At 47.7% G+C, this 25,863-nt stretch overlaps 1 protein-coding gene across 1 annotated transcript in view; it reads left to right on the top strand.

Moving 5' to 3' along the window:
- NUP133 (nucleoporin 133) overlaps positions 1-25,863 on the top strand; it is a 456,783-nt gene that overhangs the window by 238,453 nt on the left and 192,467 nt on the right. Inside the window, exon 14 of the mRNA XM_063917554.1 lies at positions 9,959-10,053. Coding sequence (XP_063773624.1) covers positions 9,959-10,053 — 95 coding nt within the window. The remainder of the gene's footprint in view (positions 1-9,958; positions 10,054-25,863) is intronic.

Genomic DNA, 25,863 nt, shown 5'->3' on the forward strand with positions numbered 1-25,863 from the left:
TGGTCCCCCTGGAAAAAGCTTGACAAGTTCTCCAAATCATAGCTAGCTACAAACATACCACCTCCATATTTGATGACTTTTCACCTTATTAGAAGAGGCAAGAGGAAGAGGACTGTGTCAAGAAGGTGATTAAATACTAGAGAGGCACACGCAGTCAGGAACAGCACACAGGCTTTCACCTCCACTCCTATAGTGGTGTGGAACAGAAAGAACTTCAATCAAGCAAATATATAATTATTAATTATCACATTAGTGGACAAACTGAAAAACTAGGGGCCAAAACCTCCAAATTTGTAGAGAATCTCGGATTTAATGATGGAATGTAAATAAACTGGTGTATACTACAGGATCAAGATTGGATATTTTCCCCTCCACAGAGTCTGGAGACTTATTTTGTGAAAATCTCATGGGCTTCTTTTTTTCAATTTTTTTTTAATTGCGTTTTTATTTACATATTTTGTGGCAGATGCCTTATGTTTGTTTTTCACAGCTCCCAGTTACACGCATGTGAGCATACCTGTGCGTCCCAGTTACATGCATGTGAGCATACCTGTGTGTCTTGTTTATTTTATTCATATTTTATTTTTAAATAAAGTAGACCCTTAGATATTTTAGCAGTCCCTCCTGAGCCCCCACAGCAGCCCCGGATGGGGCAAGTTGAGTTCGGGTGGGTTCGGTAAAGTACTAAGAACGACTGTGCAGTGAATTTTTTGTTGTTGTTGAGCCCCTGCCCTAGTGGAGCTTACCACTCTACAGTCGAAACTCATTTCATACTATAAGTAGGACTGTGGGAGGAAGCAATGCTAACCTCTGTGCCCACAGCATGCCTCAGCCTGGCAAGTCAGACATCTTCCGGGCTGTAATCCACCATGAGACTTCATACTGGGCCTTATTCAGTAACTGTTTGTGCCTCACTGGAGCGTCGGGCCCATCTTTTGCTGCAGTGCAATGGAAAGCTGATACAATGCAAGATCACTGAAATTGTTCTTCTAACACCGCAAGGTCTTGCGATAACCCTACGCAGCCCTTAGGATAAGAAGATCCCTGTACAACAAATGCGGATCTTCTAAATAAATCCCAAAATGTGGAAGATCAATAATAAATGAAAATGAAGGTTGACTAATTGAAGCCCTTCATTTTAGCGAGTCCCTAACATGAAATAATTGAAAAGAATCTCTCTAATGCTCTGGCAGAAAATATCACTTTTACCTCTGACAGTTGCGCTGGATTATGATTCAGTCTCGTCTGAGTCACACTGACTTTTGGCCACAAATGTGGTCTCCCCCCACTTTATTTAAAAACACTTTGTCAAAATAGCAATTTCCATATCCACCTTTGCAACTATATTTTCACAAATCTGTTTGTGATGTTGAAGCTTGTTTCATCTCTGCTCTAGGCTTTCAATTAAACCTAGGATCAAGTACAGCAGCACTACTGGAATTATACCACAGCACCCCTGGAGAATTAACACAGCAGACAGGCAACAGCACCCCTGGACTGACAGGGCAGAGGGGCAGCACCCCATATAAGTTAGCACCCCTGGAATGATGTGGCAAAGAAAAGACGTGCAAGGTGGAATTGTCCTGTGGTTTATGTTGTATAAACAGGACATGCACACTTTAACAAACCAATCATTTCAGCGACAGTGTCTGCCACATAACTGTGGCTGAAATCATTAGTTTGTTTGGGCCCCCACCAAAAAAATAATAATAATAATCTCTCCTTGCACAAACTTGCTCTACAGTGGCAAGAATGTCGTCCTCATCCACAGATTCACACACACCCTCCCCTTCAGTGTTTACATCCTCGTCTTCACAGAGAGATAATATTCAAACAAAACCACATAATTTAGATGTCAGTGGGCTGCTTACACTATTACCCAAAGTTTCTGAACTAGACAATGACTTATGATGAATGCGCTGCAGGTGACGTATAAGGGAGGATGTTCCTAGGTGGTTAACTTCCTTACCCCTACTTATTATGGATTGACAAAGGCAACAGATGGCTTGACACCTGTTGTCCGGATTTGTGGAGAAATAATTCCGCACCGAAGAGGTGGCTTTTTTGGTATTTTGCCCAGGCATGACAATGGGCTTTTTCATCCCATGGGCAACAACTGTCTCCACTGGTGCCTTATTCAAACAAACCACATCACCATCAGAATCCTCATCGTTAACTTCCTCCGCAGCGCCAGCTACACCCATAGTCTCCTCATCCTGGGGTACTTCTTCAGTGACATCCTCAATCTCAATATCAGCAACTGGACTGGCGGTGCTCCTCCCAGCACTTGCAGGGGGCATGCAAATGGTGGTAGGAGCCTCCTCTTCCAATAGTGTTGTGTAGGTCAGTCCTAGACATCGCAACCGCGGACAGTGCCAGCACCCTTGTATTTTCACAACACCCCTGTAATTTTTGCAGCATACAAGACAAGGCCAGTGTACATTTATTTTCACTGCACCCATGAATTTTTACAGTATACAGAGCCAGTGTACATTTATTTTCACTGCACCGCTGATTTTTTTACAGCATACAAGATGGGTCCAGTGTACATTTATTTTACTGTACCCCAGAATTTTTGCAGCATACAAGACAGGGCCAGTGTACATTTATTTTATTGCACCCCTGAATTTTTGCAGCATACAAGATAGGGCAACTGTACATTTATTTTACTGCACCCCTGAATTTTTGCAGCATACAAGATAGGGCCAGTGTACATTTATTTTACTGCACCCCATAATTTTTACGGCATACAAGGCAGGGCCAGTGTACATTTATTTTACTGCACCGTAGAATTACAGCATACAAGACAGGGTCAGTGTACATTTATTTTAACAGCACCCCTGAATTTTTACAGCCTACAAGACAGTGCCAGCACCCTTATATTTTCACTGCATACAGGAGGGCAGTGCCCCTGCCCCATGTACAACACAGTGACAGCCAGGACAGCAGCAACACCCATGTACAACTGGAGCAACCCTAAAAGCACATGAAACACCAGTGACAGCCAGGACAGCACCCCTAACATCACAGTGACAGAACAGCAACCCTAGAGAGCACACGCTGGCCCCACCCACAGAGAGAGACAGAGGTCTGTTTCCCTCACTCTCCATGTCCGGAGTGAAAGTGGCGGCGATGCGCGGCTGTTTATATGGAATCCAAAACACACGAGAATCTGACAGCAGGATGATGTTTTGCCTCGTTCTAGTTTCGGAGTCTTGCGGGAAGTCCTGTGCCGGACTCGGGTTCTGGCTCGGAATGGGATGTTCAGGGGGGTTCGGTTCTCTGAGAACCGAACCCGCTCATCTCTTGTTCTGGCACCTTTCTATTGTAGTTAGCTTGTCCTTCCTTGTACCACTTTTGGTAGGTATTAACCACTATATAGTGGGAAAAAAATCTCAAACTGGATGCTCAGACCCAGTCGTCTAGCCATCACAATTTTATTCTTGTCAAAATCGCTACGCTTGACCCTTCTTCTTTTTGTTGCTTCCAACACATCTGCTTAAGCGGTCTACCTATCATAAGTACGGGATATGGTCGTTAGGTCGACATGCATTAGGTCAACATGGTGAATAGGCTGACATGGTCATTAGGTCGACATGTACTAGGTTGACAGGTCAAAAGGTCGACATGAGTTTTTCACCTTTTTTTCCATTGTTTGGATTTTTTCATCCATGTGGACTACGATTGGAATGGTAACCTGTGCCGAGCGAAGCGGTAGAGGAGTGAGGCACCTTGCCCGAAGTTCGCTTTCCATGCGAGGGTACATGGTGCACTAATTGGGGTTCTCCGTCACTTTACGAAGAAAACAACGCCAAAAACAGTCAAATAACCCATGTCGACCTTTTGACCTGTCGACCTAGTACATGTCTACCTAATGACCATGTCGACCTAATGCATGTCGACCTTCCATGGTCTACCTAATGACTGTCGACCTAAGTTGAGTCAACCCAACGATCCATACCCCATAAGTACAAGGTGATATTTTCATTAGCATGAGAGTGTAGTTGGTGTGAGCTACATTTTGGTGTTTAAGTGCAGTAGGAAAAAAATCCCTTAAATATTACTCGTTTTGGCAATAGATGCCGTGAAAACACATGGGTTTGAGTACTTATCTAGGATCCTGTGTAGTTATTTTTCACTAGAAAAAAAGGGCTCTAATTGGATAGCCAGATAATGACCATTAAAATTGCTATAAATTTTTTGCACAAAAAATTTTCATGGCTAATTGGATACCCCCTTAGCATATCTTGTAATATAAGTGTGTGTGTGTGTGTGTGTGTGTGTGTGTGCGCTTTACTTTGTTTTTGTTTATGCATTTGTAAACTTCTATCGTATTCAAAGAATTATCAGGACTAGTGGATCAGGAGTGCTAAACAGTTTTTGCTGCACTATGTTAGGTTTATTTCTCTAGCATCCATAAGGGATATTGGGGAGCCTTAGTAGGATGGGGTATAGACGGGGTCCAAAGGAGCCGGTGCACTTTAAATTTCTTCACTGGGTGTTCTGGCTCCTCCCCTCTATGCCTCCTCCCACAGGCTGTTTAGGTAAAAAGTTCCCTCTGGAGAGGATGCACATCTCTGCATGCAGCTCCAGAGAATTTTCTTCAGTTACTTTTCAATCTTCATTATTTTCAGTATGCTGTTTGGGCAACAGCATACCTGCACCATGGGATTTTTGGGGGGGGTGTCGGTCACCGCCTTGCGAGGTCTCCGAGCCGCTTCCCGCTGCAGGACCATCGTCCTGAGACGTTGTTTGTACAGCGGGGCACTGCGCCTTAGCTGTCGCAATCGCAGCACGCCGCACACCCCTAACAATAGCCTGAAGGTGACAACAGTGGTGAGTACAAACTGGGTGCCCCGCTAAGGGTAGTCCCCCCGGATCAAAGTGTGGCTGACATGCAGGGGTGACATACGGGATCCTCCTCGGGGTACCCGCTATAGGGGGTCATTCCGAGTTGTTCGCTCGTTGTTGATTTTCGCAACAGAGCGATTTAAGGCGAAAATGCGCATGAGTATTTTAGCACAAAACTTAGTAGATTTACTCACGTCCGAAACTAAGAATTTTCATTGGGGAGATAGAGAGAGGAGACCAGCACATCCCAGCTACACAGCCCCAGTGAGGCTGTAAGCTGATATATCACAGTGAAACACCTATGATTACTGTCCTTTACAGGACAGATTGTGTACAATAGCGGCTTCCCCCTTTGCTACACCCTGTACCAGTTTTTCAGCATTTTCTGAGTGACAGGGGAAGCTGAGGAAGGCACCAAAATACCGCTGATCCCGCTCTGAGGTATCTCCAACCTTCCCAACGGCGCCAGAGCTACAGTGTTTTTTTTATACTGGCAATGTCTCCCAAATATCTTAAAAATATCACACAAGTGCTAGTTTAAGCCACCGCTAGCCAGTGTACACAAGGGGCTATGGGGGTCATTCCGAGTTGTTCGCTCGCCAGCAGATTTTAGCAGCATTGCACACGCTAGGCCGCCGCCCTCTGGGAGTGTATCTTAGCTTAGCAGAATTGCGAACGAAAGATTAGCAGTGTTGTGAATAGAAATTTCTTAGCAGTTTCTGAGTAGCTCGAGACTCTCCTGCATTGTGATCAGCTCAGCCCGTTTCATTCCTGGTTTGACGTCACAAACACGCCCTGCGTTTGGTCAGCCACTCCCCCGTTTCTCCAGACACTCCCGCGTTTTATCCTGGCACGCCTGCGTTTTTCCGCACATCTGATTCTGTATCATGCGAACATTGCAGCCAATCTTCACAACTCGGTGAGGGGATTTGGGGTCAAGGGCCTTCCTGGCTAGATGCCATTAAAACTATGTCTGATATGTCATCACAACTCACTGCTAATCCTCAAAAAACTTAGCTAATACAGCAGGCTGTTGCTGACCTAGCTGCCAGAGCAGATGTTACACAGCACCCCTCTCTAACTAAGGACCACAAAAGCGTGGTTTACCTGCTCTATTCTCTGATTCAGATGAAGATATACAGGAGGATGGGAAGGACTTGGATCCCGTTAGTGGGGATTCCACTTCTGCTCAGAGTATTGAACACCCTCATTCTGATTATACGGGACGTGTTAAAACTCCCTCTAGAGGACGCTGCATCACAGCAGTCGTTTTTCTTTACACAGAACAAGCCTAATGTCACTTTCCCTGATTCTGCAGTGTTAGATGACCTGTTTAAGTTAGCCTGGAAAAATCCAGACAAAAAATACCAAGTGTCAAAAAGAGTTTTGCACACTTTCCCTTTTGCTCCTGAAGGTAGGAAATTCTGGGAAGAACCCTCAGGTGTTGAAGTATCAGTCTCTCGACTGTCTAAAAGGGCGGTGCTGCTTGCCCCGGGCTCCTTTACCATAAAGGACCCTGGGGACAGAAAAATAGAGACTACACTAAAGTCTGTCTACACAGCAGCAGGTGTATCGCAAAGGCCGGTCATAGCGGGTTGCTTGATGACCCATGCGATTCACACGTGGGCTTCTCAAATTCAGGAGGGCCTCTCCGGGGATATGCCTCTGATCACTACGGTGACTCTTTTGAAGCACATTCAGGACACTGCATGCGTCCTGTGTGACTTGCTCAAGGAGATGGGCAATATTAATGCTAGGACCTCTGCCATGGCAGTGTCTGTGTGCAGGGCCTTGTGGTTGCGTAAATGGATAGCAGATGCAGAGTCTAAGCACAGTATGGAATCTCTCCCCTTTTCTGGGCAATGGCTCTTCGGGGTTGAGTTGGATATGTGGATTTCCAAGGTTACTGCGGGAAAATCCAAGTTTCTCCCCTCTGGGGCCCCGCCGGCTAGGCGTTCCTACCCGGGTCGTCTGAGACCTTTTGGTCTAACCGATTTCGATCTAGGACCAGAGGTGCCTCCAATGCGGCTAGAGGCACCAGAGGTAAGACCAGAAGACCTACAAACACCGGTTCTCAGGAACAGAACACCAGTCCTCAGCAAGACGGTGCCCACCCACCCCGATGGGATCTCGAGGTGGGAGCTCGACTGCGACACTTCAGCCAGGTCTGGGAGAGTTCCTGCCAGGATACCTGGGTCAAGGGACCTCATTTCTCAAGGCTACAAGCTGGAGTTCGATGTTGCTCCTCCCAAAAAAAAATTCAAATCAAGCTTACCATCTTTGGAGGATATGCAAGTTACGTTGCAACAGGCCATCCAAAAGTTGGTCCAGTCCCATGTCATTGTTCCAGTACCAATACAACAACGAGGAAAGGGTTATTACTCCATCCTGTTTGTTGTCCCTTACCTGGACGATCTTCTGATAAAAGCAAGATCCAGGGAGCTTTTATTGCTCCATATCGACCATACTATCCAAATTCTGTCACACCATGGGTGGATTCTCAATTTACAGAAGTCCCACCTGGAGCCAACTCAACGGCTCCTGTTCCTGGGGATGTTACTGGATACTCTGGCCCAGAAAGTGTTCCTCTCAGAGGACAAGGCGAGAACACTTCAGGGGATGGACTGCATGGTTCTCCGACCTGCTCGAATTTCCATCCATCTTTGCATAAGAGTGTTGGTGAGATGGTTGCCTCATACGAGGCGATCGAATATGGAAGGTTCCATGCTAGAACATTTCAATTGCATCTCCTGAGCAAGTGGTCCAGAACACATCTTCAGATGCACCGGATAATACAGCTGTCACCTCAGGCCAGGATTTCCCTCCTGTGGTGACTGCAGTCTTCCAATCTCCTGAAAGGCTGGACTTTTGGGATTCAGGATTGGACACTCCTCACGACGGATGCAAGTCTGAGAGGATGGGGAGCTGTCACCCAAGGGGCTCAGTTCCAGGGCAGGTGGTCAGCCAATGAAGCCCTCTTTCCGATTAACATTCTGGAACTTCGGGTGATCAGTCAGTGTACAGTCGGACAACGCCACAGCATTGGTGTACATCAATCGGCAAAGAGGGAAAAAAGCATGGCCTGCATGCGAGAGGGGTCAAAAAATATTCCTCTGTGCAGAAAGAAATGCAAGAGCAATGTCCGCAATCTTCACTCCGGGAGTAGACAACTGGGAAGTGGACTTCCTGAGTCGTCACGATCTCCACCCGGGCGAGTGGGGGCTCCACCATCAGGTGTTTCAGCAGAACATCGATCGGTGTGGCTGCTCACAGATAGACATGATGGCTTTTCGACTCAAGAAGAAGCTTCTTTGGTATTGTTCCCGAACCAGGGGCCCTCAGGCGAGGGCAGTGGATGCACTGACGTCGCTTTGGCCTACCTGTTTCCTCCGATTCCGTTGCTCCCAAGGGTGCTAAAGCAAATCAGAAATCAAGGAGTCCAGGCAGTTCTGATTGCCCCGGACTGGCCTCGGAGGGTGTGGTACGTGGATCTTCTGGACATGTCCGTCGAAGACCCTTGGCCTCTACCACTAAGAAGAGATCTTCTTCAACAAGGACTGTTCATCTACCCGGACTTAAGGCGACTTCGTTTGACGTCATGGAGGTTGAGCGGAACATCCTAGCTCACAAGGTCCTTTCCAGAAAGGTCATTGCTTACATGGTTCAGGCCAGGAAACCTGTGACGTCAAAACACTATCATATCTGGAGAAGATATGTCTCTTGGTGTGAGGACCGCACGTACCTGCCTGCGGAGTTCAACTTGGGACGTTTCCTACAGGCTGGTGTGGACAAGGGCTTACGTCTGGGTTCCATTAAGGTCCAGATTTCAGCTCTCTCTATCTTCTTCCAGAAGAAATTGACAGTGTTGCCAGAAGTTCAGACCCTTTGCAAGGGGTACTTCACATACAACCTCCTTTTTTGCCACCCACGGCACCCTGGGATTTGAATGTTGTTTTGGATTTTCTACAGTCCTCCTGGTTTGAACCACTGCTTACGGTAGAAGACAAGTATCTCACGTCGAGGACGGTGACGTTACTGGACCTGGCTTCTGCTAGGCGTGTCCCAGAATTAGCCTTCTCGTGTAAACGTCCCTACTTGGTCATTTACGAGGACAGAGCAGAGATCAGGACTAGGCAGCAGTTCCTGCCGAAGGTCGTCTCTGCATTCCACTTGAATCAACCTATTGTGGTTCCGTCAAGTTCTGGCACTTCTGCTCCTCCGGAGGCATTGGATGTGGTGCGAGCCTTGAATATCTATGTCAAAAGCACGGCTCGGATCAGAAAGACTGATTGTTCGTGCTATATGATGCACAGAAGAAGGGTTGCCCTGCTTCAAAGCAGTCTATTGCTCGTTGGCTTCGGCTTACTATCCAACAGGCCTATGTGTCGGCAGCCTTACCTGTTCCACCGTCTCTGAAGGCCCACTCTACAAGATCGGTGGGGTCTTCCTGGGCGGCTGCGTGTGGAGTTTCAGCTTTGCAGCTATGCCGAGCTGCTACCTGGTCGGGGAAGAACACCTTTGTGAAATTCTACAGGTTTGATACCCAGTTTAGGCAGGCGGTGCTGCAGCAGTCTCCGCACATTCCCGCCCATTCTGGAAGCTTTGGGACGTCCCCATCGTACTAATCTGTTCCCCAGTATTCCTTATGGAAGCTAGAGAAAATAGGATTTTAATTACCTACAGGTAAATCCTTTTCTCGTAGTCCATAAGGGAAATTGGGCGCCCGCCTCAGTGCGTTGACTTTTCTGCAGGTTGTATTTTCTATGGTTGCCTGTTTAGCTGTTGCTGTTTGGTTACCAGCCATTGCTGATTGTTTTATATTAGTGGTGTGCTGGTGTATAAATATCAACACTTGTTGTTATGTTCCTTCTCTCGTGTATGTCCTTTCTCCTTCGGGCACTGTTTTACCTATAACTGCCTGTGGGAGGGGACATAGAGGGGAGGAGCCAGCACACCCAGTGAACAAATTTAAAGTGCATCGGCTCCTTTGGACCTCGTCTATACCCCATCGTACTAAGTCTCCCCAATATCCCTTATGGACTACGAGAAAAGGATTTACCGGTAGGTAATTAAAATCCTATTTCTTTCACTGTGTCTTTCTTTACAGAGGCAGCTGGCTTATGTAATACTTCCCTCATTATTTTGCATCAGTTGGAAGATAAAATGAAGGCACACTCCTTCTTCCTGGATTTTCTTCATCAGGTTAGGATGTTAACTGCAATTCAATTACAAATTTCAGAATTAAAACCCTTTTTTATTTGCCTTCCATAATCAGCTAGGACAGTGGTTCCCAAACTTTTTTCAATCCTGATACCCTACAGCATCAGAAAAAAAAATTCACGGCCCCCTAGGCCAAAAATGTTATTAAGAAATTCATTAAAAAAAAATAATATTAAATTAAGTAAATTGTTTTAATATGTCAACCTTAGGTTCAGTTATGTGGTGAGGGACAGGATTCACTTCTGTTTGTCCTGTTATTTTATGATTAGAAACCACAAGCACTGCTTTTGTCTGAAACATTGACCATAAATAATTTGAATTTGCCCTAGAACACCAACCCTGGGTACCCCTGCAAGTACTCCCAGGACCCCCAGCTTGCCTAGGCACACTGGGACAGATTTATTAAACCTGGTGAAGTGATAAAGTGGAAGATGATAATGCACCAGCCAGTCAGCTCCTAACTGTCATTGTTCAAACCCAGCCTGTAACATGGAAGTTAGGAGCTGATTGGCTCCACCAGGCTTAATAAATCTGCCCCCACAGTTTGAGAACCACTGAGCTAGGAACCTAGTACCGCTCTAGCTCCTTTATGATATGTCTGAGATGTGTATTTCTTCTCAATCATAGGTGTTTTCTCTTGATTTTGTTTCCCTGATTCAATCATGAACATTGCTCGGAGACTCCTCATGTATACAGTGTGTTTTGTTATGTGCTTTCCTCATATTGCTTTGTTGCACTAGGTATGCTGTAAATATATGCTCTTAAGTAAACTGTTCTGAAACGTTGATTAACCGACGGGGACCTAGAGTCTTTATTTCAGTCGTCTTGAGTTCCATCCCTGTGGCTCTCTGTTAGCTGTAGCCCTGGGTTTGGTAATTGGGAGGGCACCAACGCACACTGCATAGAAGACAATGGTCGGGGTTAGGTTTACGCAGTGTTAGGGTTCGACTACAGGGAGGGAGGATCAGGGCTATGCTGCATGAAGGGGGGATAGGTTTAGCCACCACCAGGGAGGGTTAGGTTTCAGATGGAAGGGGGGGTTAGGTAGGGTCACACCATGGGCAGAGAGGGCAACAGGTGTCGTGATTCTGCGCGTAGGGATGCCGGTTTCGGGATTCTGACTGCCGGCATCCCAATACCATCATGTAGACTGATGGCGGCTACCCTCAATGGGTCCCTACCGAAAATCTACACTGTGAGGGCGCACAAAGAAAGGAGTGTTTCCATTTATTGCTAACTGGTATATATAGGGCAGTACAGATGGTGTAATGGTTAACATTAATGCCTCACAGCACTGAGGTCATGGTTTCAATTACCACCATGGCCCTAACTATGTGGCGTTTGTATACTTGTGTGGGTTTCTTCCCACAATACAAAATTATACTGGTAGGTTAATTGGCTCCCAACAAAATGAACCCTAACGAAAATGTGACTGCATATATAGTGCATGTGATAGTGAAAAAGGATTGTAAGCTCCACTGGAGCAGGGAGTGATGTGAATGGCCAAATATTCTCTGTAAACTGCTGTGGATATGTGTTTTGTATAAATCGTAATAAGTTATATCTTCGGTTATATACACTGGTGCATCAGTTAAGTTTTTGTTTTTCTCTTGCGTCCTAGAGGATGCTGGGGACTCCAAAAGGACCATGGGGTATAGACGGGATCCGCAGGAGCTTGGGCACACTATAAAGACTTAAACTGGGTGTGAACTGGCTCCTCCCTCTATGACCCTCCTCCAGACCTCCGTTAGACTTTGTGCCCAGGACTGACTGGACACACACTAGGGGAGCTCTACAGAGTTTCTCTGGAAAGACTTTTGTTAGGTTTTTTATTTTCAGGGAGACCTGCTGGCTACAGGCTCCCTGCATCGTAGGACTGAGGGGAGAGAAGTCAGACCTACTTCTTCTTAGTTAAGGGCTCTGCTTCTTAGGCTACTGGACACCATTATCTCCAGAGGGTTCGATCACTTGGTTCGCCTAGCTGCTTGTTCCCGGAGCCGCGCCGTCACCCCCCTCACAGAAGCCAGAAGAAAGAAGCCGGGTGAGTATGAGAAGTACAGAAGACTTCAATGACGGCAGAAGACTTCAGTAACGGAGGTACAGCGCAGCGGTAGCGCTGCGCTCCATGCTCCCACACACATCACCAACGGCACTCACAGGGTGCAGGGCGCTAGGGGGGAGCGCCCTGGGCAGCAGTTACTGAGGTTTTTTGGTGGTAAAAGAAGGCTATATGGTGTCCGATCGCCGTATAAAGCAGCCCCGCCACTTTGCAGTTTCAAATTTTAGCGGGCTACACCGCGCCGGGAAGGGGGCGGGGCTTAGCGCACATTGCTCACCAGCGCCATTTTCTCCTATTCTTACAGCGTTGCAGAGATGCTGCCCGGACCTCCGAGCTCCCGCAAGTACTTGGGGAGGGAAAAGGGGGGGGGGGGCACTTAAATTTGGTGCTTTTCAAGTTATATGGTCGGCGCTGAGCATATTGCTAACTTCTGTTAGTATATGGGCGCTGGGGTGTGAGCTGGCGTACTCTCTCTCTGTGTTCTCCCTAAGGGCTTCTCTGTGGGTCTGTCCCCGGGCTTGTGGACTGTGTGAGTTTGTCGGCAGGAAGTGTCGACATGTCTGAGCCTGGGTGTTCCTCCCCGGAGGAAGTTATGGGGGCTGCAGAGAAAGATTTAAGGTATGTGTTTGTCGGCACAGCCGATTGCTGATTGGATGACTATGCTGAGTACACTGAATACGAATGTGGCTTTATTGTCAAAGAGACTGGATAAATCTGATTCTCAGACACAAACATGGAGACAGTCGGTGGAGGACGCATTGTCTCAGGTACAGACAGTCTCAGGGTCACAGAAGCGTGCTTTTAACCAGATGGCAGATACAGGTACCGACACGGACTCAGACTCCGATGTCGATATGAATGAGGCTTCTTTGCATCCACGGTTTGTCAAGAGTATTCAGTACATGATTATAGCCATTAAAGATGTTTTACGTATATCTGAGGAACCTGCCGTTCCTGACACAAGGGTTTGTTTATTTAAAGGTAAAAGACCTGAGGTAAAATTTCCTACCTCTCATGAAATGAATGAGCTTTGTGAAAAGGCTTGGGAGTCGCCTGAAAAACGGTGGCAGATTCCCAAGCGAATTTTGATGGCATATCCTTTTCCCTCTGACGATAGGGACAAATGGGAGTCGTCTCCAAATGTGGATAAAGCTCTCTCACGATTGTCCAAGAAAGTGGCGCTTCCGTCTCCTGACACGGCTGCTCTCAAGGATCCGGCGGATCGCAAGCTGGAGGCGACATTGAAGTCCATTTTCGTCAATACTGGTGCATTGCTCAGACCTGCTGTGGCGTCGGTATGGGTGAGTAGTGCTATTTCAAAGTGGGCTGAAAATTTGGCTTCTGATATGAATGCTCTTGATAAAGATAATATTCTTTTGACTCTTGGTTATATCAAGGACGCTGCAGATTACCTAAAGGATGCGGCGAGGGATGTTGGCCTCTTGGGATCGAGAGCCAATGCCATGGCGATTTCGGTAAGGAGGGCGCTGTGGATTCACCAATGGAATGCTGATGCCGACTCCAAGAAGAATATGGAAGCTCTCCCTTTTAAAGGTAGTGTCTTGTTCGGTGACGGCCTGGCTGACCTGGTGTCGACCGCTACGGCGGGTAAGTCATCTTTTCTTCCATATGTTCCCACACAACAGAAAAAAGGCACCCCATCAGCAGATGCAGTCCTTTCGGCCAAATAAGTACAAAAGAGGTAAGGGCTCGTCCTTCCTCGCTTCAAAGGGTAGAGGTAGGGGAAGGAAGTCGCCTGCAGTGTCAGGCACCCAGGACCAAAAGTCCTCCCCTGCCTCTACCAAGTCCACCGCATGACGCTGGGGCTCCCCCGGGGGAGTCCCTACCGGTGGGGGGCCGTCTCTAATTCTTCAATCAGGTCTGGGTTCGTTCGGCCCTGGATCCTTGGGTCTTAGACCCAAGGGTACAGACTGGAGTTTCAGGACATGCCCCCCAACCGGTTTTTCGTGTCGGCTTTGCCAACTTCTCTTCCCGAAAGAGAGGTGGTGAGGGATGCGATACAAAAGTTGTGTCAACAGAGGGTCGTGGTGCCGGTTCCCCCGTCAGATCGGGGGAAAGGGTTCTATTCGAGCCTCTTTGTGGTGCTGAAGCTGGACGGTTCGGTTAGACCGATTCTGAACCTAAAATCCCTCAACCCATATTTGAAAACTTTCAAGTTCAAGATGGAGACTCTTCGAGCGGTGATCTCCAGCCTCGAAGGGGGGGATTTTATGGCGTCAGTAGACATAAAGGATGCTTACTTACACATCCCGATATTCCCTCCTCATCAGGCTTTCCTGAGGTTTGCGGTGCAGGATTGTCATTACCAATTTCAGGCGTTGCCGTTTGGGCTTTCCACGGCCCGAGGGTTTTCACCAAGGTAATGGCGGAGATGATGGTCCTCCTTCGTAAGCAAGGGGTCACAATTATCCCGTACTTGGACGATCTCCTGATAAAGGCGAGGTCCAAGGAGCAGTTGTTAAGAAATGTGGATCTCTCCCTGTAGGTTCTGCGACATCACTGTTGGATACTGAATTTGCCAAAGTCTCAGTTGATCCCGACCACTCGGCTGCCCTTCCTGGGCATGGTCATAAACACGGAAATACAGAGAGTGTTTCTTCCGGAGGTCAAAGCTCTGGAAATCCAGACCATGGTCAGGGAGCTTCTGAGGCCGACAAGTGTGTCAATTCATCAATGCACTCGGGTACTAGGGAAGATGGTTGCGGCTTACGAAGCCATTCCGTTTGGCAGGTCTCATGCCCGGGTGTTTCAGTGGGATCTGCTGAAAAAATGGTCCGGGTCTCACCTGCACATGCACCGGAATATAAGTCTATCTTCCAGGGCCAGGATTTCGCTCCTGTGGTGGCTGCAAAGCTCTCGCCTTCTAGAGGGACGCCGTTTCGGAATCCAGGACTGGGTCCTGCTGACAACAGATGCAAGTCTCCGAGGCTGGGGCGCAGTCACGCAAGGAAGAAATTTCCAGTGAAAATGGTCAAGCCAGGAGTCTTGTCTGCACATAAATGTTCTCGAATTGAGAGCCATTTACAACGGCCTGCTGCAAGCAAAGAACCTTCTTCAGGGTCTCCCTGTCCTGATCCAGTCGGACAACATAACAGCGGTGGCGTACGTAAACCGCCAAGGCGGAACAAGGAGTAGGGTGGCTATGGACGAGGCCACAAGAATCCTACGCTGGGCGGAACAGCACGCGAGTGCTCTGTCAGCAGTTTTTCTCCCGGGAGTGGACAACTGGGAAGCAGACTTCCTCAGCAGACACGATCTCCATCCGGGAGATTGGGCTCTTCATCAAGAGGTATTTGCAGAAGTGACAAAGCGTTGGGGAATTCCTCTGATAGACATGATGGCGTCTCGCCTCAACAAGAAGCTTCCGAGCTATTGTTCCAGGTCAAGGGACCCTCAAGCCAGTGCAGTAGACGCTCTGGTGACTCCTTGGGTGTTTCAGTCGGTGTATGTGTTCCCTCCGCTTCCTCTCATTCCAAAGGTGCTGATGATCGTTCGACGAGCAAGGGTTCAGTCGATACTCATCGTTCCAGATTGGCCACGGAGGGCCTGGTATCCAGATTTTCAAGAATTACTAGTGGAAGATCCCTGGCCGCTTCCTCTAAGAGAGGACCTGTTATTGCAGGGGCCCTGCGTGTTTCTGGACTTACCGCGGCTGCGTTTGACAGCGTGGAAGTTGAGTGCCAAATCTTAGCTCGGAAGGGTATTCCTGGGGAGGTCATCCTCACTCTCATTAAAGCTAGAAAGGCGGTTACGGCAAAACATTATCACCGTATTTGGAGAAAATATGTTTCATGGTGTGAGACCAAAGCAGCTCCGGCGGAGGAGTTTCACTTGGGTCGGTTTCTCCATTTTTTGCAGGCAGGCGTAGATGCGGGCCTGAAATTGGGTTCCATAAAAGTGCAGATTTCGGCTTTATCTATTTTCTTTCAGAAAGAATTGGCCGTCCTGCCGGAGCTACAGACCTTTGTGAAGGGTGTGTTGCATATTCAACCTCCATTTGTGCCGCCATTGGCGACGTGGGATCTTGAAGTGGTCTTAGAAACATAGAAACATAGACTTTGACGGCAGATAAGAACCACTTGGCCCATCTAGTCTGCCCCTTTTTTATTTTATCCTTTAGGCAATCTCAACCCTTTTTTAACCTTAATTCTTTGTAAGGATATTCATATGCCTGTCCCAAGCATGTTTAAATTGCCCTACAGTCTTAGCCTCTACCACCTCTGATGGGAGGCTATTCCACTTATCCACTACCCTTTCTGTGAAGTAATTTGTCCTTAAATTTCCCCTGAACCTCCCCCCCTCCAGTCTCAATGTATGCCCTCGAGTTCTAATACTTCTTTTCCTTTGAAGAATGTTTCTCTCCTGAACTTTGTTAAGACCCTTGATAGTTCCTTATGTCTCCTTGGTTTGAACCTTTGCGTAAGGTTGAGTTAAGGTTTCTCACTAGGATAGTGGTCATGCTTTTGGCTCTGGCGTCGGCCAGACGAGTGTCTGAATTGGCGGCCTTGTCTCATAAGAGCCCTTATTTGATATTCCATTCGGATAGAGCGGAATTGAGGACTCGTCAACAATTTCTGCCGAAGGTGGTTTCTTCTTTTCACATCAACCAACCTATTGTGGTGCCTGTGGCTACGGATGCTGTGGCGGTTCCAAGGTCTCTCGATGTTGTAAGAGCCTTGAAAATTTACGGCTTTACCAGGAAAACAGAGGCTTTGTTTGTCCTGTATGCTTCCAACAAGATTGGAAATCCTGCTTCTAAGCAGACTATTGCTCGCTGGATTTGTAATACGATTCAGCAAGCTCATTCTTCGGCTGGGCTATCGTTGCCGAAGTCAGTAAAGGCCCATTCTACCAGGAAAGTGGGCTTATCTTGGGCGGCTGCCCGAGGGGTCTCGGCACTTCAGCTTTGCCGAGCAGCTACGTTGTCGGGTTCAAACACTTTTGCTAAGTTTTACAAGTCTGATACCCTGGCTGAGGAGGACCTTATGTTTGCTCAATCGGTGCTGCAGAGTCGTCCGCACTCTCCCGCCCGTTCTGGAGCTTTGGTATAGACCCCATGGTCCTTTTGGAGTCCCCAGCATCCTCTAGGACGTAAGAGAAAATAGGATTTTAATACCTACCGGTAAATCCTTTTCTCCTAGTACGTAGAGGATGCTGGGCGCCCATCCCAGTGCGGACTGTTTCTTGCAGTTGTTTTATTACTGGTTGTACTTGTTTACACACGGATTGTGTATTGGTTTTCTTCAGCTTGTTGCTGTTGTTAGTTCATACGGTTATCTGGTTTCATTCTATTCCAGTTGTACGATATGTTGTGGTGTGGGCTGGTATGTTTCTCGCCTTAGTTTAAACAACAATACTTTCCTCGAAATGTCCATCTCTCCTGGGCACAGTTCCTATAACTGAGGTCTGGAGGAGGGGCATAGAGGGAGGAGCCAGTTCACACCCAGTTTAAGTCTTTATAGTGTGCCCAAGCTCCTGCGGATCCCGTCTATACCCCATGGTCCTTTTGGAGTCCCCAGCATCCTCTACGGACTAGGAGAAAAGGATTTACCGTTAGGTATTAAAATCCTATTTTTTTACCTTTGTGCATGTATTCTGTACTGCTGAACCGAATCAAGTACTGTTAGTCTCCATTTTAGGGTAAGTTTATGCAATAGATGGAATTTAATAAATAGATTCACACAGAGCTCAATAGAAGTACACTACTGCTGATTGTATAAGGCAGATGGGCCCAGCTGTTCTGACCTTTTTTCTGCCAGCCATTAGCACAGCCGAACCTGCAGTTGCACTCCAGTAATAGTGGGAATCCAATGTTATATGGATTATTTGGTATAGTGTAGGTGTATTTGCTATTTTGAGACACCTTGCAAAGTAAAAAAATTTTCTCTTGCGTCCTAGAGGATGCTGGGGACTCCAAAAGGACCATGGGGTATATACGGATACGCAGGAGCTTGGGCACACTATAAAAACTTAAACTGGGTGTGAACTGGCTCCTCCCTCTATGCCCCTCCTCCAGACCGCAGTTAGACTTTGTGCCCAGAAGTGACTGGACACACACTAGGGGAGCTCTCCTGAGTTTCTCTAAAAGACTTTATGTTAGGTTTTTTATTTTTAGGGAGACCTGCTGGCTACAGGCTCCCTGCATCGTGGGACTGAGGGGAGAGAAGTCAGACCTACTTCTTCTTAGTTCAAGGGCTCTGCTTCTTAGGCTACTGGACACCATTAGCTCCAGAGGGTCTGATCACTTTGTGCGCCTAGCTGCTTGTTCCCGGAGCCGCGCTGTCACCACCCTCACAGAAGCCAGAAGAAAGAAGCTGGGTGAGTATTAGAAGAACAGAAGACTTCAGTGACGGCAGAAGACTTCAGTAACGGAGGTAACTCGTAGCGCTGCGCTCCATGCTCCCACACACCAACGCACTCACAGGGTGCAGGGCGCTGTGGGGGGAGCGCCCTGGGCAGCAAGTTACTGAGGGTCTTTTAGGCTGGCTACCCCCGCCAGCATATCACAGCGGTCCCGCTGCGCGCCATTGCTCCCACACACCAACGGCTGGTATCAAATGCAAGGCGCAGGGGGGGGGGGGGCAGTGTGTTTTACATTATTTTACTCTCCCAGAACACATATACAGTGTGTAGACACGGTATATGGTCCCCTGCCTGCATACAAAGGTTATATTATTAGCGGGCTACCGTGCCCCGATAAGGGGCGGGGCTTAGCCCTCACAACAAGATACAGCGCCATTTTTTCTCAATGTCCCCGCCAAAACATGTGTACAGCACAAACAAGGGGGGGCACATACCGTTAGTGTTATGTGGAGGAATGTATAACACTATTTGATTTGGAAATGGGCATGTAATCATGGTTGTGTATATTCTCTGTGTGCTCCCTGTCAGATATACACTTATGTCGACATGTGTGAATGTTCTGTCACAAACGCCTCTGGGGTTCACTGTCGGCTTCGTCGCCGCCTGTTTGGTACTTAATACAGTAGATACTGAGTCAACAGGTCGGTAGTGTTATGCTTGTTCATAGTAAACACGGTATGGGAGACACAGTAGTATGTGGGTGACCCTGTCGGCACCAACTGTTATTACCGGGTGTAAATTGACATGCTGTAACTAACTTAGGGGTCTATTTACTAAGCCTTGGATGGAGATAAAGTTGCTGGAGATAAAGTACCAGCCAATCAGCTTCTAACTACCATGACACAGGCTCTGTTTGAAAAATGACAGTTAAGAGCTGATTGGCTGGTACTTTATCTCCAGCGACTTTATCTCCATCCAAGGCTTAGTAAATAGACCTCTTATACCTGTATATATATTATATGTATTTGTATGGTTCGGTTCCATGAGCCTGTAGCTCGAGCACAGACATGGTTATGTTTGTGGGGGAATGTTATTAAAATTATATATGTATAATTCCCTCAGGGTCGCAAGAATGTTATTTGCGTGGTTACTACTCCCTGCTGTCGACGAATACTAGGTTTTCTGTTGACTATAATGTTTCCTGGTAGATCCACAACTGGGGCATTCAGTACATGGTCATATACATTCAGAATACATTAATGTCACTAGGGTCCCGAAGGCTCCGAAAAATCCGCTTATATGTATATATAGGTAGGATATGTGTGTATATGCGTATTACAATATTTATGTTCATCTTATAATTTTTCTCTATCGTCCTAAGTGGATGCTGGGGTTCCTGAAAGGACCATGGGGAATAGCGGCTCCGCAGGAGACAGGGCACAAAAAAGTAAAGCTTTACTAGGTCAGGTGGTGTGCACTGGCTCCTCCCCCTATGACCCTCCTCCAGACTCCAGTTAGATTTTGTGCCCGAACGAGAAGGGTGCAATCTAGGTGGCTCTCCTAAAGAGCTGCTTAGAGAAAGTTTAGTTTAGGTTTTTTTTCTTTACAGTGAGTCCTGCTGGCAACAGGATCACTGCAACGTGGGACTTAGGGGGAAAGTAGTAAACTCACCTGCATGCAGAGTGGATTTGCTGCTTGGCTACTGGACACCATTAGCTCCAGAGGGATCGAACACAGGCCCAGCCGTGGAGTCCGGTCCCGGAGCCGCGCCGCCGACCCCCTTGCAGATGCTGAAGCGTGAAGAGGTCCGGAAACCGGCGGCTGAAGACTCCTCAGTCTTCATAAGGTAGCGCACAGCACTGCAGCTGTGCGCCATTTTCCTCTCAGCACACTTCACTGGGCAGTCACTGAGGGTGCAGAGCGCTGGGGGGGGGCGCTCTGAGAGGCAAATATAAACCTTATACAAGGCTAAAAATACCTCACATATAGCCCATAGGGGCTATATGGAGATATTTAACCCCTGCCTGACTGGAAAAATAGCGGGAGAAGAACCCGCCGAAAAAGGGGCGGGGCCTATCTCCTCAGCACACGGCGCCATTTTCTGTCACAGCTCCGCTGGTCAGAACGGCTCCCAGGTCTCTCCCCTGCACTGCACTACAGAAACAGGGTAAAACAGAGAGGGGGGGCACATTAATGGCTATATATATATATATTAAAGCAGCTATAAGGGAGCACTTAATATAAGGATATCCCTTGTATATATAGCGCTTTGTGGTGTGTGCTGGCAGACTCTCCCTCTGTCTCCCCAAAAGGGCTAGTGGGTCCTGTCTTCATTAGAGCATTCCCTGTGAGTTTGCGGTGTGTGTCGGTACGTGGTGTCGACATGTATGAGGACGATATTGGTGTGGAGGCGGAGCAATTGCCAAATATGCAGATGTCACCCCCCAGGGGGTCGACACCAGAATGGATGCCTTTATTTGTGGAATTACGTGATGGTTTATCTTCCCTTAAACAGTCAGTTGAGGACATGAGGCGGCCGGACAATCAATTAATGCCTGTCCAGGCGCCTCAAACACCGTCAGGGGCTGTAAAACGCCCTTTGCCTCAGTCGGTCGACACAGACCCAGACACGGGCACTGATTCCAGTGACGACGGTAGAAATTCAAACGTATTTTCCAGTAGGGCCACACGTTATATGATTTTGGCAATGAAGGAGACGTTACATTTAGCTGATACTACAGATACCGTAAAACAGGGTATTATGTATGGTGTGAAAAAACTACAAACAGTTTTTCCTGAATCAGAAGAATTAAATGACGTGTGTGATGAAGCGTGGGTTGCTCCTGATAAAAAGTTGATAATTTCAAAAAAGTTATTGGCATTATACCCTTTCCCGCCAGAGGTTAGGGCGCGCTGGGAAACACCCCCTAAGGTGGACAAGGCGCTCACACGCTTATCCAAACAAGTGGCGTTACCCTCTCCTGAGACGGCCGCACTTAAGGATCCATCAGATAGAAAGATGGAAGTTATTCAAAAGAATATATACACACATGCAGGTGTTATACTACGACCAGCTATAGCAACTGCCTGGATGTGCAGTGCTGGAGTAGTTTGGTCAGAATCCCTGATTGAAAATATTGATACCCTAGATAGGGACAATGTTTTACTGTCGTTAGAACAAATAAAGGATGCATTTATCTATATGCGTGATGCACAGAGGGATATTTGCACACTGGCATCTCGGGTGAGTGCTATGTCCATTTCAGCCAGAAGAGCCTTATGGACACGACAGTGGACAGGCGATGCGGATTCAAAACGTCACATGGAGGTTTTGCCGTATAAAGGGGAGGAGTTATTTGGAGTTGGTCTATCAGACTTGGTGGCCACGGCTACTGCCGGGAAATCCACTTTTTTACCTCAAGTCACTCCCCAACAGAGAAAGGCACCGACCTTTCAACCGCAGCCTTTTCGCTCCTACAAAAATAAGAGAGCAAAGGGCTTGTCGTACCTGCCACGAGGCAGAGGAAGAGGGAAGAGACACCAACAGGCAGCTCCTTCCCAGGAACAGAAGCCCTCCCCGGCTCCTGCAAAAACCTCAGCATGACGCTGGGGCCTCTCAAGCGGACTCGGGGACAGTGGGGGGCCGTCTCAAAAATTACAGCGCGCAGTGGGCTCACTCGCAGGTAGACCCCTGGATCCTGCAGATAATATCTCAGGGGTACAGGTTGGAATTAGAGACGGATCCTCCTCATCGTTTCCTGAAGTCTGCCTTACCAACCGTCTCTTCCGAAAGGGAGAGGGTGTTGGAAGCCATTCACAAGCTGTACGCTCAGCAGGTGATAGTCAAAGTACCCCTATTACAACAAGGAAAGGGGTATTATTCCACTCTATTTGTGGTACCGAAGCCGGATGGCTCGGTAAGGCCTATTCTAAATCTGAAGTCCTTGAACCTCTACATAAAAAAGTTCAAGTTCAAGATGGAGTCACTCAGAGCAGTGATAGCGAACCTGGAAGAAGGGGACTTTATGGTATCCTTGGACATCAAGGATGCGTATCTACACGTTCCGATTTACCCCGCACACCAGGGGTACCTCAGGTTCATTGTTCAAAACTGTCACTATCAGTTTCAGACGCTGCCGTTCGGATTGTCCACGGCGCCTCGGGTCTTTACCAAGGTAATGGCCGAGATGATGATTCTTCTTCGAAGAAAAGGCGTATTAGTTATCCCATACTTGGACGATCTCCTAATAAGGGCAAGGTCCAGAGAACAGCTGGAGACAGCTTTAGCACTATCTCAAGAGGTGCTAAGACAACACGGGTGGATTCTGAATATTCCAAAATCCCATTTAATCCCGACAACTCGTCTGCTGTTCCTAGGAATGATTCTGGACACGGTTCAGAAAAAGGTTTTCCTTCCAGAGGAAAAAGCCAAGGAGTTATCCGATCTGGTCAGGAACCTCCTAAAACCAGGAAAAGTGTCAGTACATCAATGCACAAGAGTCCTGGGAAAAATGGTGGCTTCTTACGAAGCAATTCCATTCGGCAGATTCCATGCAAGAATATTCCAAAGGGATCTGTTGGACAAATGGTCAGGGTCGCATCTGCAGATGCACCTGCGAATAACCCTGTCACCAAAGACAAGGGTGTCACTTCTGTGGTGGTTGCAGAAGGCTCACCTATTAGAAGGCCGCAGATTCGGCATTCAGGATTGGATCCTGGTGACCACGGACGCCAGCCTGAGAGGCTGGGGAGCAGTCACACAAGGAAGAAACTTCCAGGGAGTATGGACGAGTCTGGAAAAGTCTCTTCACATAAACATTCTGGAACTAAGAGCAATCTACAATGCTCTAAGCCAGGCGGAACTTCTCCTGCAAGGAAAGCCGGTGTTGATTCAGTCGGACAACATCACGGCGGTCGCCCATGTAAACAGGCAGGGCGGCGCAAGAAGCAGGAGTGCAATGGCAGAAGCTGCCAAGATTCTTCGCTGGGCGGAGAATCACGTGATAGCACTGTCAGCAGTGTTCATCCCGGGCGTGGACAACTGGGAAGCAGACTTCCTCAGCAGACACGATCTTCATCCGGGAGAGTGGGGTCTACATCCAGAAGTCTTCAACATGTTAATAGACCGTTGGGAAAGACCAATTGTAGACATGATGGCGTCTCGCCTCAACAAGAAACTGGACAAATATTGCGCCAGGTCAAGAGATCCACAGGCAATAGCTGTGGACGCACTGGTAACTCCTTGGGTGTACCAGTCAGTGTATGTGTTTCCTCCTCTGCCGCTCATACCAAAGGTATTGAAGATCATACGGCAAAGAAGAGTAAGAACAATACTAGTGGTTCCGGATTGGCCGAGAAGGACTTGGTATCCGGAACTTCAAGAGATGCTCACGGACGAACCGTGGCCTCTACCTCTGAGAAGGGACCTGCTACAGCAGGGTCCCTGTCTTTTTCAAGACTTACCGCGGCTGCGTTTGACGGCATGGCGGTTGAACGCCAGATCCTAAAAGGGAAAGGCATTCCAGAAGAAGTCATTCCTACCTTGATTAAGGCACGGAAGGAAGTCACCGTGAAACATTATCACCGCATTTGGCGAAAATATGTAGCGTGGTGCGAGGATCGGAGGGTTCCGACGGAGGAATTCCAACTGGGTCGTTTCCTACATTTCCTGCAATCAGGATTATCTATGGGTCTCAAATTGGGATCCATTAAGGTTCAAATTTCGGCCCTGTCAATATTCTTCCAAAAAGAATTGGCCTCTGTCCCTGAGGTCCAGACTTTTGTCAAGGGAGTACTGCATATACAGCCTCCTGTGGTGCCTCCGGTGGCACCGTGGGATCTAAATGTAGTTTTAGATTTCCTCAAATCCCATTGGTTTGAACCATTGAAAAAGGTGGATTTGAAATATCTCACATTGAAAGTGACTATGTTACTAGCCCTGGCCTCTGCCAGGAGAGTATCTGAATTGGCGGCTTTATCTTATAAAAGTCCTTATCTAATCTTCCATTCGGATAGGGCAGAACTGCGGACTCGTCCGCATTTTCTCCCTAAAGTGGTATCAGCATTTCATCTGAACCAACCTATTGTGGTGCCTGCGGCCACTAGCGACTTGGAGGACTCCAAGTTGTTGGACGTTGTCAGAGCCTTAAAAATATACATTGCAAGGACGGCTGGAGTCAGAAAATCTGACTCGCTGTTTATATTGTATGCACCCAACAAGTTGGGCGCACCTGCTTCTAAGCAGTCGATTGCTCGTTGGATTTGTAACACAATTCAACTTGCACATTCTGTGGCAGGCCTGCCACAGCCTAAAACTGTAAAAGCCCACTCCACAAGGAAGGTGGGCTCATCTTGGGCGGCTGCCCGAGGGGTCTCGGCATTACAACTCTGCCGAGCAGCTACGTGGTCGGGGGAGAACACGTTTGTAAAATTTTACAAATTTGATACCCTGGCAAAGGAGGACCTGGAGTTCTCTCATTCGGTGCTGCAGAGTCATCCGCACTCTCCCGCCCGTTTGGGAGCTTTGGTATAATCCCCATGGTCCTTTCAGGAACCCCAGCATCCACTTAGGACGATAGAGAAAATAAGAATTTACTTACCGATAATTCTATTTCTCGGAGTCCGTAGTGGATGCTGGGCGCCCATCCCAAGTGCGGATTATCTGCAATACTTGTACATAGTTATTGTTAACTAATTCGGGTTATTGTTAAGGAGCCATCTCTAAGAGGCCCTTTCTGTTGTCATACTGTTATCTGGGTTTAGATCACAAGTTGTACGGTGTGATTGGTGTGGCTGGTATGAGTCTTACCCGGGATTCAAAATGCCTCCCTTATTGTGTATGCTCGTCCGGGCACAGTACCTAACTGGAGTCTGGAGGAGGGTCATAGGGGGAGGAGCCAGTGCACACCACCTGACCTAGTAAAGCTTTACTTTTTTGTGCCCTGTCTCCTGCGGAGCCGCTATTCCCCATGGTCCTTTCAGGAACCCCAGCATCCACTACGGACTCCGAGAAATAGAATTATCGGTAAGTAAATTCTTATTATAATGAATGCTGAAGTAATAGTATTCCTTCTCATGTGCTGGTCGCTCTGTTGATAAAGCTCTAGGTCGGCCATGACGTGTGGGTCTCACATCCTCTCAAGGACTCCGAATGTTTATTATTTTCCTTCGGCGTAGATAATACTGTAAGTCAACTACAGGAAGCTAAGTGATATTTTATTTCTATTCTTTGGACTTATTTGCATTACATGCACATGAGGGAGTGTTTATATTCGGAAGGACATCCGATAGAATTATCCTACAGAGATAGGGGATTTTCCTTATGTTGGGTCTTCTCTATACATCGCGGCAGGCTGCAGTGCGTATACAGGAGGTGGCCGGGGGAATGCTGAGGCTGACTCCGAGAGATA

This window comes from Pseudophryne corroboree, chromosome 4 (genome assembly GCF_028390025.1).
Source record: "Pseudophryne corroboree isolate aPseCor3 chromosome 4, aPseCor3.hap2, whole genome shotgun sequence".
In the NCBI taxonomy this organism is placed as follows: Eukaryota; Metazoa; Chordata; class Amphibia; order Anura; family Myobatrachidae; genus Pseudophryne; species Pseudophryne corroboree.